The sequence below is a fragment of the Aptenodytes patagonicus genome, chromosome 1 (assembly GCF_965638725.1).
Source record: "Aptenodytes patagonicus chromosome 1, bAptPat1.pri.cur, whole genome shotgun sequence".
NCBI lineage: Eukaryota > Metazoa > Chordata > Aves > Sphenisciformes > Spheniscidae > Aptenodytes > Aptenodytes patagonicus.
In genome coordinates, this window is record NC_134949.1 from 78,238,021 (window position 1) to 78,249,877 (window position 11,857).

Below are 11,857 nucleotides of genomic sequence, written 5' to 3' on the forward strand. Positions count from 1 at the left end.
GTACCCAGAGTCTGTATTTTTCCTCATCATGCTGACTTGGTGCATATTCTGCCTCACAAACCCAAATGCTGCCATTTGCCTGTTCTTTGGACAGCGTGGGTGAATTGCCTATCTTTAATACAATCTGGCAACACTGACAGACCAACAAGAAATAGTTTTGCATTTGTGTTTTACAAATATTAATATAGGTGATAGAAAATCCAGGAGAGATTTCTTGTATTCCTAGATAGTAGTGAAATTATCTGTGTTACAGAAGTACTATAATCACAGAAGCTTGTCCAGATTCAGTAAAGGCTTAAGGCTTTTAAGATGATTTTCGATGTATTTAACATATAGGAGGCTATATTTAATGCAACTATGTGTTTAACTCTCACTAATTTAATAAATGGACACGAAAATGAAGCATGTACTTAAGTGGTCTGCTGAGTCTTACTGCAGAGGAGTGCTTTGTGTGAAATGAAGGCAGTTGGTTTCTTTAAACCTTTAGATTCCCCAATTTCCTGAAGCTAAAACCCTCTTGTCTTCCACCCTTTCTTCTCCTCTTTCAGAGCTTGGAGGAGAAAGTATCTAAAGGGTTTGTGTTTTGTTGTTTTCTTTAGAAAGACATGTTTGCATTCCACTGCTCACTAATCCTGGGGGAAAGGGCTTCTTTGTGAGCATGGTTTCTCACAGTAAGGGCGTGTGTTCTGATACTTCACCTAAGTGGAGTCTCATGCCATGCCATAGACTGATTTTAATATGGACCTGTATCATAAAAGTGAATGGCAGAAATTAATTGTTTAGACCTTGAGATATCAGCTCCAAATGGTTAGTACTGGGGATAATCGCTGTTAGGATCCAAGGCATGATGCTGGGTCTTTGATACGGTTTTATTTATAAGTCATATTTAAAACTTTTTCAGAAGCTTTTTCAGCACTTTTAAAGCCATTTTTAAAACCAGGTGATCAGCTGTAAAGAAATCCAACCTTCAGCTGATCCAGAGAATATTTCTGTATCTAGCACTTGAAATCCAGTGTTGGAAGATGGAGAGAGGGGTTTGCACCACCCAGCTTCAGCCACCTTGCTAATTTAGCCACCAGGCCTCTCCTGGCAGCCTCTGGGATCAGCAGAGGGAGGAGAACCTCTAGAGAGCACTGCAGAGCTGGCACTCAACAGATATGCTTTAGTAATAAATTTAATAGTAAATTTAATAATTGAAAAGTAATTTAATAATTGTAGTAATTCTGAGGAAGAGCTGCCCATCTCCACTGACTGTAATGGGGTAACATGAATTCCCCCCATCTCCACGTCTCAGCATTCGTTCTCTTTTTTTTGAATTCTTAAGCTTCTACCGTCCTCCAAGGATTTTCTTTTTTAAAAGTTCCCATTTCTTTGTCTTTTCTTATTGATGCATTAATAGATGTCTCAGGCATAGAACCCTCTGCCTGAGGGCATCAGCTGTTGGTTTTCCTGACACCCATGGCAACAAATATATGACACTTCAAAAGAAATGAGCACTCTGCCTAACTTACCGAACCTCCTTATTGTGTAGCTCTGTCCACACACATTTTGGGAGACAGGATCATCCTTGACCCTCCCAGGCAATTATTTTAACCAGAAAGCTGATTACTGTTATTCTGATCTTGGACAGCATCACTAGAGCTGTTCCTAATGATCATAAATAGCAATCAGTGCTCTTGCAAATTCCTCTTTTTTCTCCAGCATGGCTTCCTAAATTCTGTCCATCATCCACTTTCTGTGCTGCTTTCTCATTCCCTCACTTCAAAAGAGCGTGCATCCTCCTTAATTAATTAATACTACATTATTAGATAGATTTAAAATTGCCTGCATGATTTAGATGCAGAAGCACCATTAAGAGTTAATGGACTTTGTGTTTCTAAGTCAATGAGGCACGTAACAAAAATCTGAGTAATTTTTTTTGTTTTGTTTTAGCATAGTGCTTTGGGATTAAACCAGGATGAGAAAACAAAGGTTAAAACAGCTATTATTGACCATTTTCTTAGTAACCCGTTTATTGTTGATAAAGATATGCCATACATTTCATAGCTTATGAAATATAGTATTCATGATTATGGGATCGATGCTAATGCTCATTTCTATATCAGCATATTTTTGTTACTTTTATGTACAGTATAACTTTTTAAGTCTTTTCCCTGATTCCTGAAGATCTGTATTTGTGATTCTTTTATTTCTCTTGAAAAAGGTCACTGTTCTTTTCTTTAATTGTTTTTAATTTAATTTCACCTTTAAGTCTTCATTTGTAGCTGTCTGCTTGATTGTCTATGACAAAGATTTATACTTTCCTGACAGCTGCAGAAGCCTGTTTCAAGTAACCAAACATTAAAAACCCCCTAAGATGAACTCTAATTGTTAGCTAGGTGTAATCAATTATTCTTAGTTTGTGTAGTCAGGTGTACATAATAAGCTGCAAACATATGGGAAAGCTTCAGAAGGGTGATAATGCATGTAAACAAAAACATGTTCAACATAAATAATGCTTAATTTAATGGAGAAGTTAATTTTATGGATTTTTGTTTGTGAAGTTTTTGGAGTGGAAATACTTTTGGCTTTATGTTCACCACAGACATTTTGACAATTAACTGTTTCAAATCATTGAAGTAGCAAAACCTATGGTTATAACACGTTTGCTCTGAAAAAAGCATGACTGGATTCCAGAGGAGTGGCTGGCTGCACTTTGACATCTTAAATACCTGTTATTTCCTACAGTGAATTTTGACCTGTGTTGGAATCCAAGAGTGACCGGTAAAATCAGTTACCAGAACTGAGCATTGCTCTACCCTGTCTGTAATTCAGCGGGGCTTTCTCTTTGTACATCCCTCTGACAGGAGCCAAGCAGCGTCTTCAGAGGCATCTGAATGAATTAGGAGTCTGTGGCCATTATCAGAACTTCCTCTTTTTGACACTTAGGATGCCACATTCCCAACTCATTTCTGAACATTGGACTTAGCTCTCTGACTAACCGTGATACAAGGGCAAATTCTTACCGTTTTCATAAACCCCCACAGTATACTGAGCCCAGTTTTCAAGCACTGGCATCTAAAGAGGTATTTCTCAATGTGTGAACCTACCCTGAAGCTCTAGCAAATCTGAGAGCTTTTCCAAGAGCTTGAATACCACAGTTCTGGTCTTTTAAGCCAGTTGGTTAGCTGCTATTTAGCCATGCTTGAGCGGACCTCAAAAGTAAACGTATGAAAACTAGGTCCAGACTCTATACCTCTCTGGCTGACTACTGTTTTCTCAAAGGCACAATATATTCACACTATTGCAGCAATCTATGTCAGAGGTACAAAGCTATGACAGGCACACAGGGAAGGTACCAGAACTACTAAAGAAAACCAGAATGATTGTATCTTTTAGGTTTCCAAATTTGAGCCTGATGAAAATGGCAGAACAATAGAAGGAAAACAAGATTGGTTATTGCACACCCTCTAATACAACAACATCCTTCTTACACTCCTACTTTGAAGGAAACATGAGACTTCAGTTGGCAGTAAGCATCCCCCTGCAGTATGTTTTTAGACATACAAGCAAGTTGGTGTACATTTTTGTCTGTATTCATAAAAAATGCATTTTTATACAAACTTCGTGCAAGTAAATGTAGCGCTTAAAAACATCTACTGCAGAAGGGCTGAGTTTCTCTTCCTATCTGAGGTCCATAGATTTAGGCTACTGGGGCTTGCTGTGTTATGAAGCGCTTAAACCAGTTTTACTTGAGGATGTTGTTTTTAGGCATGCTGTGGGTTCCTCACCTGAGTTCCACTACTGTAAGATTAAATGTGATAACAATATAGTTTTATTATTAGGAACACAGATTCCATTATATCAGTTAAAGTGTTCAATTTTAAAACCTAGATCCCAGGACTAGATTTAAACAGCTAAATACTGGTTTAGATTCTTTAGAGACTCACTTTGGACATACTGCTCTTTACACCTCACTCTCTTAAAGGAAGAAGAATGGATAAAGCATTGAGTTTTCCCATTAACAGCAGTGCAAAAATGCTTTAATTGCAGTGATTTTTTTTGCTTGAAAAACAACTGGCAAGAGTTATCATAGTCCTTTCTCTTTGGGTGAGCTTTTACGGTTTTCCTCAAGTATTTTTCCTTCCTTCCTCTTCTACTTATCAAGGCAAACACTTTTTTCCATGTCAGTTCTTCTACGGCTGCTTATGAAAAGCCACGAGACATGGAATCTCAGAAATACGGTGTAGCAGTACAGCTTTGCAGATAACCTGTCTTCTTTTAAAGCTTTCCTTTCTTTTCCAAAGGTTTTCTAGACTGGGTTCCTAAGAAAATGCAACGAGTAGGATGTGTTGAGCTGCTGAACACAGTCCAGAGACGAATACAGCCAAGGCTTCATGTTTTTGGACATATCCATGAAGGTCAGAACACATTTCTTTCTATGTTTATTTAAAAACCACAAACACAGAAGTTGTCTGGTTTAACTAGCATTTTCAAACTTGAATGTCTGAACTGAAGCTCTTCTGGAATTCAGATACTTACTTAGCTGCATAGATAGAGATGAAATTGGCTGATACCCACATTTCAATATTTGTACTTCAGCTTCTCTTTCAGTTTCTACATCTATAAAACAGGATGATGCCTCCTTCACAGGATTACTGTGAATTTTAAAATAAGAACACGAGTCCAGTAGTTACAGAAAGTGACTAAATATTAGGATTGATGGATTGTGTTTTCCTCTGCTGAATCTCTGTGACTTAAGATAATTCATGTAAGCTCTCTGTGTCTCAGTTTCTGTGTTTGTAAAATGGGTAAGAATGCTTTGGGGGTTGCTTCTAAGGCTTAATCCTCAAGATTGTACAATAAAGGTTGTCTCTCCCCATCAGTGCGTATATGAAGTTAAAATCAAGAGGGATGTCACCACTGACTTGTGTTGAAGTTCAAGATATTTATTCACGTATTTATTTGCTTTGGCAGGGGAAACATTTTGTACCCAGGCAAAACGAAGCGGTTCTCTTGACAATTTGATTTTTAACTGGAAAAAAATTAGTTCCCTTCACGTAAGTCAGTAAATGGTGACAAATATGCTGCACTGAAGTCAGCGACAGTAGGAGTTCATCTTCAGGCAAAGGGAAAGGTGGATGCTGTCTGCTATAGAGAAGTCTGTCCTGCTCACATATCACGGCAGCAAGACTTCAGGCAGTGCCCCTACCAAAAGAAACCACTCGGCTGTGCAGAAGTGTACCATTGGCATGTAAGCATGTATTATCAGCTGCTTAGTTCTTGGCAATGTTAACTTACTGGCAGGAAAAGGTGCTCTACAACTGCCAGTTTTCTGCTTCTGGGACTGCTCGAGCCTTTGAAGGATACCTGTGGGTCTCACCAGTGTAGAAATGAACAAACGGAAAAACTGGAGTAGCTGGCACTCTGATACTTCTGTTTTTGTGAAGAACTATTACCCTTCCCAAGAAATCCCACTCTGACTTGCTGCTGGGCGCTTTCACCATGCTAGGTTAGGAGTGACATTGGTGAGAGGTGTGCTGGTGTAAAATTGATGGAGGAGACATTCAGATTGTTATTTTACAGCTCGGGGATTAAGTCCACTCTCCTCATGTGTTGCATCTGCATTGACCTGTTAATGCCTAGTTAATGTCCAAGGTGCTGTTACATCACAGAGTAAACAAGCAATGCATAGGCAGTATTTTTTCCTAACCCTTTGCTATTATAGCAGTCTTCGAGATTCAGTACAAGAGAGCTGGTGAATACAGCTCAAACTCATTGTCTTTTCAGAAATCGTAAGCCAAGTGGGTTGCAGGGGATATAAGCAAACACTTAGCAAGCCATGAAGCTTCAGGCAGGTAAACAAAATCACATCTGCTAAGACCAAGCCCAACTTTGGCTCCCAAGGGAAAAGAAAGGCACCTCCACAGAATGGTAAATCTTGTGAATTAATACAGTTGGCACAGGAGGTATCAGAACACAGAAACAAGGTACTCTTCTTGTTAACTATCATAATTTAGAGAAAACGAATGGGGAACTGCATAGCCTGTTTTGCAGTGGGATGCTAAATCTCTGCAGAGGAGAATTCCCATTGCAGACAGCCTGTGCAAATGAAGCTGCTCTTTGTAGAGAGAATGGATGATTTGAACAGATGAGTTCCTCCCCTCGCTGAGCATAGCTACATCTGCAGCAGTCATTTACTGAACATCCGGGAGGAAGAGATGCTTAGAAGAGATGTTTCCCCCTCTGCACTGCTGTCTCTGCCAAAAAATACCTCTATGCATGGGCTTGGTGCTGGTCGATGCATGGAAGTGACAAGAAGCATGGCAGGGACTCCGGCTAAAATCCTGGTTTGCCCGTTACAGCCGGTACTTGGCTGAGGTCGTGGCTGAGGAAACTCTGCTGGCAGTAGGGTAGGAGTGAAAACTGTAGCATTAGGAATCTTCCAGCAAAAGGAACGTATTAGCAAGCTGATTCTGTTCTCTCCAAACATGTAGCCGAGGAGACAGAAAGTCCCAGCAGCAATGCTGACTGTCCTCCGTGCAGTTTGTGTTTTACACAGAACAATTGTTCTGTGGCAAACAGCAAATGATTTAAAGAAATGTCTGTGACAGGAACCTGACAGAGTTTTCTTCCCTCCCTAGTCCCTAATTACAGTCTGGTTTTTCCATGGGGAGTCCAGGAGGCCCTGCATTATTCAGGGTATTCTAAGGAACAAAAAAGAAAGGAATTTGGCTACTGTTTCTTTGTTTGTAAATTCTGCAACTAACAATGCTTCTATAAGACATGAAATTGCACTCAGAAGAACTGTAGGATTGTAGGTACCTAGGGTTTGAATATCCGGAACTCGGTGTATGTAGCAATGAATACATTTCACTATTAACGTCATTAATGGCGAGATTCAATCTTAGCACAAATGCTTTCTATCAGTTGATTTCCCCAAAATCATATATTTCTGATTGTGATGCATTTCTTCATATTGATCTTAATATTTCAATCCAAGTTACCACCATCAAGCTTTTCGTTTCAGTGTAATCAAGCTTATATTTTTTCCTAGATATTCATGAAAAGATTTTTGACATTGGAGAGTGTGTCTACTTTTCCTAACACCAGGGCAGTTAAAGGGCTGCTTCTTAACTTTCTGAAACAGCATTTCGCTGTATTTCTACAGGCATTAGAGCTGGAAGTTTGATTTTCTGCAGATTTAGCTCTGGAATTGTTTGGCTTGGGTGTCTAGTCAGACATGAGATGTAGTTAAAGGTTTTTCGCCACTGGTGAGACATATAGAAGGGTGTTTTCTCCCATGGAAATGTTACAGTGTTTTAGGGTGTGAATTCACCTTGTCTGTCAGAGAACGCATTAATAAAGCCATTTTTTTCTCTGCCTGGGCAGGCATTTTAGTGTCTTTCCATCAAATTTGGTTGAAATTGGTCAACAAGTTCAAACACACGGGAAGAAGAGGTTCCTGCTCGACACATCCCACCCAGGTGCACATGCACACATACTCCCCTTAGTCAGGCAATGATTTTTCTTCATTGGTTGCTTAAAAGACGTACAACACAGGACAGAAAAAAAGGTGGAAAGATGAAAATTGTCCAAAGTTTGCTGCACTGATGACTGCAAACCTAAATGAGCAGAAGTATGGTTTTTTCAATGCTGTAATTGCCTAAGCTCTATCTTCTCATCCTTTTCAAAACTGAGAAGGTTTTAAGGAAAAAGCTTTGCAGCGAAAAGTATTTGTTTGTCTAAGGAGGATTGGCTAGCTGGCTGCCAGAGATCATAGCCACTAGCTAGTGAGGGTCCATTTTACTTCTCTTACACAATTTAGAAGACGGCAAAAAGTTCTGCTGTAGGACGAAGATGGTATTAATTCAGGAGATCTTTATGTTTTGCTTTGAACTCCTTCTGAGTAATAAATGTGGCACTTAACCGTTGTGTGATAAAGGTGAATAATTAAAAAAAGATTATAATGAATAATGAGAGTAACCAGAGTTTTTCTTTCTTTGTAGGTTATGGTGTCATGGCTGATGGAACTACTACCTATGTGAATGCATCTGTGTGCACTGTGAATTACCAGCCACTTAATCCACCTATAGTTATTGACTTACCTACTCCAAGGAACACATGATTATAATGAGGATTTAAAGTTGTGCCCAACACATTAGCAACTTTATATTGCTGGCTGAGAATCCCAATAGGGAACCATTCAACAAAAAAGCAAAAACCTTCTTCTTTTTTCCCTGCTAGCTCTTCACAGATAAGTTTTGAGTGACAAAAGTGGATGAGGAACAAAGACATTTTGGTGCCAGAAACAGATTAAAGACTTTAACATTTCACCATTAAAATATTTGTGAACACAGAAAAGTGAATGCATTCCACATATATATATACACATATACATATATCTCTCTCTCAAGTAGGGACTTTTGTATATACCGTACATTATATTGGACTTATTAAAAGAACAATGTCTTTCAAAGGAGTGTTTCTTTAAGAAAGTTTGCAGTTTAAACTTAAGTGTTTAGACTAGGATTTCCTCATTTCAGATGTTTCCCAGTGAGCTCTTGGTAAAAGAAAAATGATGGTAAAGATGTTTTCCCTTAATTAACATGGCAAATATAAAAGGGATGGTGCACGAGTGACCAGTCACAGGAGGAAAGCTATTACTTCAAGTCCTCCAGGTCTAAGTCTTTGCATCTATTCAAAACCAATGCAATAGAGGCCCTAATTCACTGTACTGAAATGAAGTTTTACTACATCTGGCATTACAGATGGTAAGGGAAATGGTCCATATTGCCAGCATGCTGTAAACAGCTCAACATTCAAGAAGGGAGACTTTGTTAAGTGCAGTATAAACTCAGGAATTTGTAACCTGGACTCGCCTGCGAAAAAAAGGATGACCTTTCCCTTAAAAAAAAAAAAAGAAGAAAAAAAAAATAACTGTGTTTTCACATGGTAAGGCGATACGTGATTGTATGTAAAAAGCAAAAAAAAAAAACCCACAGAAAACCCACCCAACGTTCAGTAGTGGTATTTTAAATAAAACCCACTGGGACTATTTGTTTAAAACCTGTTAATGGGACATGCAGCCAATGATGAGAATCCTGGTTTGAATTTGGCCCCAGTCAGAAGTGATTAAATGTCATTGTGATCCTTTCGTCCTTGGGGAACACTATGGATGTCAAGGGGAAGGGGTGACCTCAAGGTAGAGTTTGGGCATTCACTTTTGGGTAGCTATGTAGTAGTGTTAAGTGCGATGAGTGACGAGCACACGCCAATGGGCACAGAGCAGGGTCGCCTCACAAAACCTGTCATTGCTGTTTGCCCGCTCATGGACACTGCTGAGAGAGGCCCAAGACAAAAATCATCAACTGAGTTGTAATCCATCCGTCATGCTGCGTGTGACGCCAGGCAAAGCAGGGGACGTGTCAGGAGCTGGTTGGGATGGCCAGCGCTAGTACTGCCCATGCAGCTGTCCTGCAGGTTAACAGAGGTGTTGAAGCTGCTGGGATTTCTGTCCCATCCTAGGCGGAAGCTTGAGAACTGATTACAAACCCACAAAAAAAAAAAAAAAAAAGTACTTCAAACGTGCCCTACAAGAAATGGGTTTCTGCCTTGAACTAACAAACTCCTCCGTGCTCAAAGAGGATCCTTTTTGCCTTGATGGAGATAATTTAACTGCAGTATTCTGAACGTGGACATCCTGAATTTGGGGCCAACGGCATCTAGCCGTTAATCTCGTTCCCACGCATTGGGCAGATCCTCGCACTACCAATACAGGGTTGTTTGCAGGTCTGCGCATAGCCCGCTTCTGCACACACACATTGGTTAATTGTGTATGTTACTTTTTGCCTGATACATGGATGTAAATGTGAGCTTCACGTAGCAGCTGCACGTACGTTATATGCATACACAATTTAAAATACCTGTGTTGCAAAACCAGGCTATGTCAGCCTCAAGTCTAAGCGAGGTAGGCAGAAACGTTGCATTTCGCTGGCTTCCCACGGGCAGCGGCTCTTCCAACTGCTGCTCAGAGCAGTGACATTCGAGTCCAGTAACTAACGCGCTGTGGACCCACCAGAAACCACCAGACTACCAGAAAACATGACAAGTCACGGGTCTGTTACTTCTTGTAAGCTGTTGGGTGACTTGGGGTCTGAACTAATTTGCTGCTTTTTCCTGAAACGAAACCCAAAACGATCGGTGGCGCCTGCAACTGGTTTTTGGGTGAACAGCCCACAAGCGCATGAGCAGTCTGCCGTGAATTCAGATGGGGCCACTTTTGTCAAAACTATGGGTGTAGAAATGGCAGGATCAGCTCCTAAATCAGCAAGGACTGAAATTCACAGTTGAATATGAACTCCCACCATCATTGGGAAGATGAGCAATAGCATGTAGTTAGAATAAAAGCGTCTTAGCTAGTCACAAATCAAGCGGTTTGAAACAAACGTGGCAGGAAATTGGCTGTATGTTAAAGAAGTCTGAAATGTTTACATTCGCTCACGGCACTTAAGAGACTAAAATGTTAAAGTGGGGGGAAGAGATCCTTTTATTAGCCTCGACAAAATTTCTATGATGTCGACCATAAACTATTCTCTTAAAAATAATTTTTCCTAAGGTATCTTCAAAATACTGTGTATTTTTATGTGGAAAGGATACAAAAGCAGCTGTTACTTCAAAATATCATTTAAAGTACTTGAGGTATGAAAGCTTAAAGGTTATTTAATCATTTTGGCATAACTTGATTGTTGTTGTAATTTTTGGTCAAGCATGTTAGACAAATAAAGTCTTAAAAAAAAAAAAACAAAAAAAAATAAGGCCTCTTTATATCCACCTCATGCATTCAGCTCCATGTGGGAAAGGCTGCCTATCTTCTCCAGGTGTAGGAGCCAGCCTGTGGGACATTAAAGTTGTCACCACAACGGGCTGCGGATCAGCTGCGGGGGCAGCTGGCGGAGGGGCTGGGGGCGATGGGCAGAAGGTGCCCTGCTCCGTCTGCCAGCTTCAGGCCGCCACATCTCCTGCAGAAGGTAGCAAGTTGGAAGTTGGGGTTGCAGAGAGAGGGGAAAACGGCACCCGCTACCTCTAACTGATGTGTTTTGGTGGGGGGAATGTGCCAGATGTGCCTGTGACGCCGGGAAAAGCTAAGGTGAGGGAGTGCTGCAACGGAGCTGTGAAGCAGTTGGGAATCGGGATGCCGTCCTTTGGGAACAGGCGGCAGTCGGGGGAAGAATGATTCGTGCTCTGGGTTGAGTGTAAGGACGCAACCTCACAGAGGGGGAGATTAAGGCGAGGTGGCTCTTATTTTTATTTAAACTTTGTGGGCACAGTCAAGGCCTGGGCTTCTTGCCTCAAATCTGATCTACCTCAGATTGGCAAGGCCATGAAAAGGAAGGTTTCCACAAACGCAGTTTTGCAATTGTCGGTTCTATTTAAATTCAGGGATGCTCACTCAAGTCATTTCCCGCCCCACCTCCCCACTGCTGGCCTTCACTGATACCTATCTAGGTACCATCACTCCCGAAGGTGTGCTGATGTGTATCACTAATACGTGCAGTCCCATCACCAGGCAGAATTGTTATCGAGATTAATTTCAGTTCATTTCGATGACGAATAGGGGAGTTATCACTGCATGTCAATGAAAAAAAAGACAAGATTATTTTTACCTCTCTCAGTCACATATGGCTGAGGATGTGAAATGTTCCTTGGCTAAAAGGAACGAGCAAGCTGGGACTCGGCACCCGCCTGAGCAGCTGCCTTTTCCCAGGCAGCCCCCACCCACCGCAGCTGCACCCCAGCCTGGGGAACTGGGTTTAGGCTTTCAGATGATGCTATTTGGTAGCCCCTGAAAGCCAGGGACCCCAAAACTACAACGGTC

At 40.9% G+C, this 11,857-nt stretch overlaps 1 protein-coding gene across 4 annotated transcripts in view; it reads left to right on the top strand.

Annotated features, from left to right (window-relative positions):
* Positions 1-9,559, top strand: part of MPPED1 (metallophosphoesterase domain containing 1) — a 64,105-nt gene extending 54,546 nt beyond the window's left edge. For 3 of the 4 annotated variants that reach the window (XM_076343903.1, XM_076343894.1, XM_076343911.1), the window contains exons 6-7: positions 4,287-4,400; positions 7,989-9,559. In XM_076343903.1, the coding sequence (XP_076200018.1) occupies positions 4,287-4,400; positions 7,989-8,107 (233 nt within the window). In that variant the 3' untranslated portion in view covers positions 8,108-9,559. Of the gene's footprint in view, positions 1-4,286; positions 4,401-7,988 lie in introns of those variants that run through there. The other variant, XM_076343922.1, reaches the window with a different exon arrangement.
* The last annotated feature ends 2,298 nt before the right edge of the window (positions 9,560-11,857 follow it).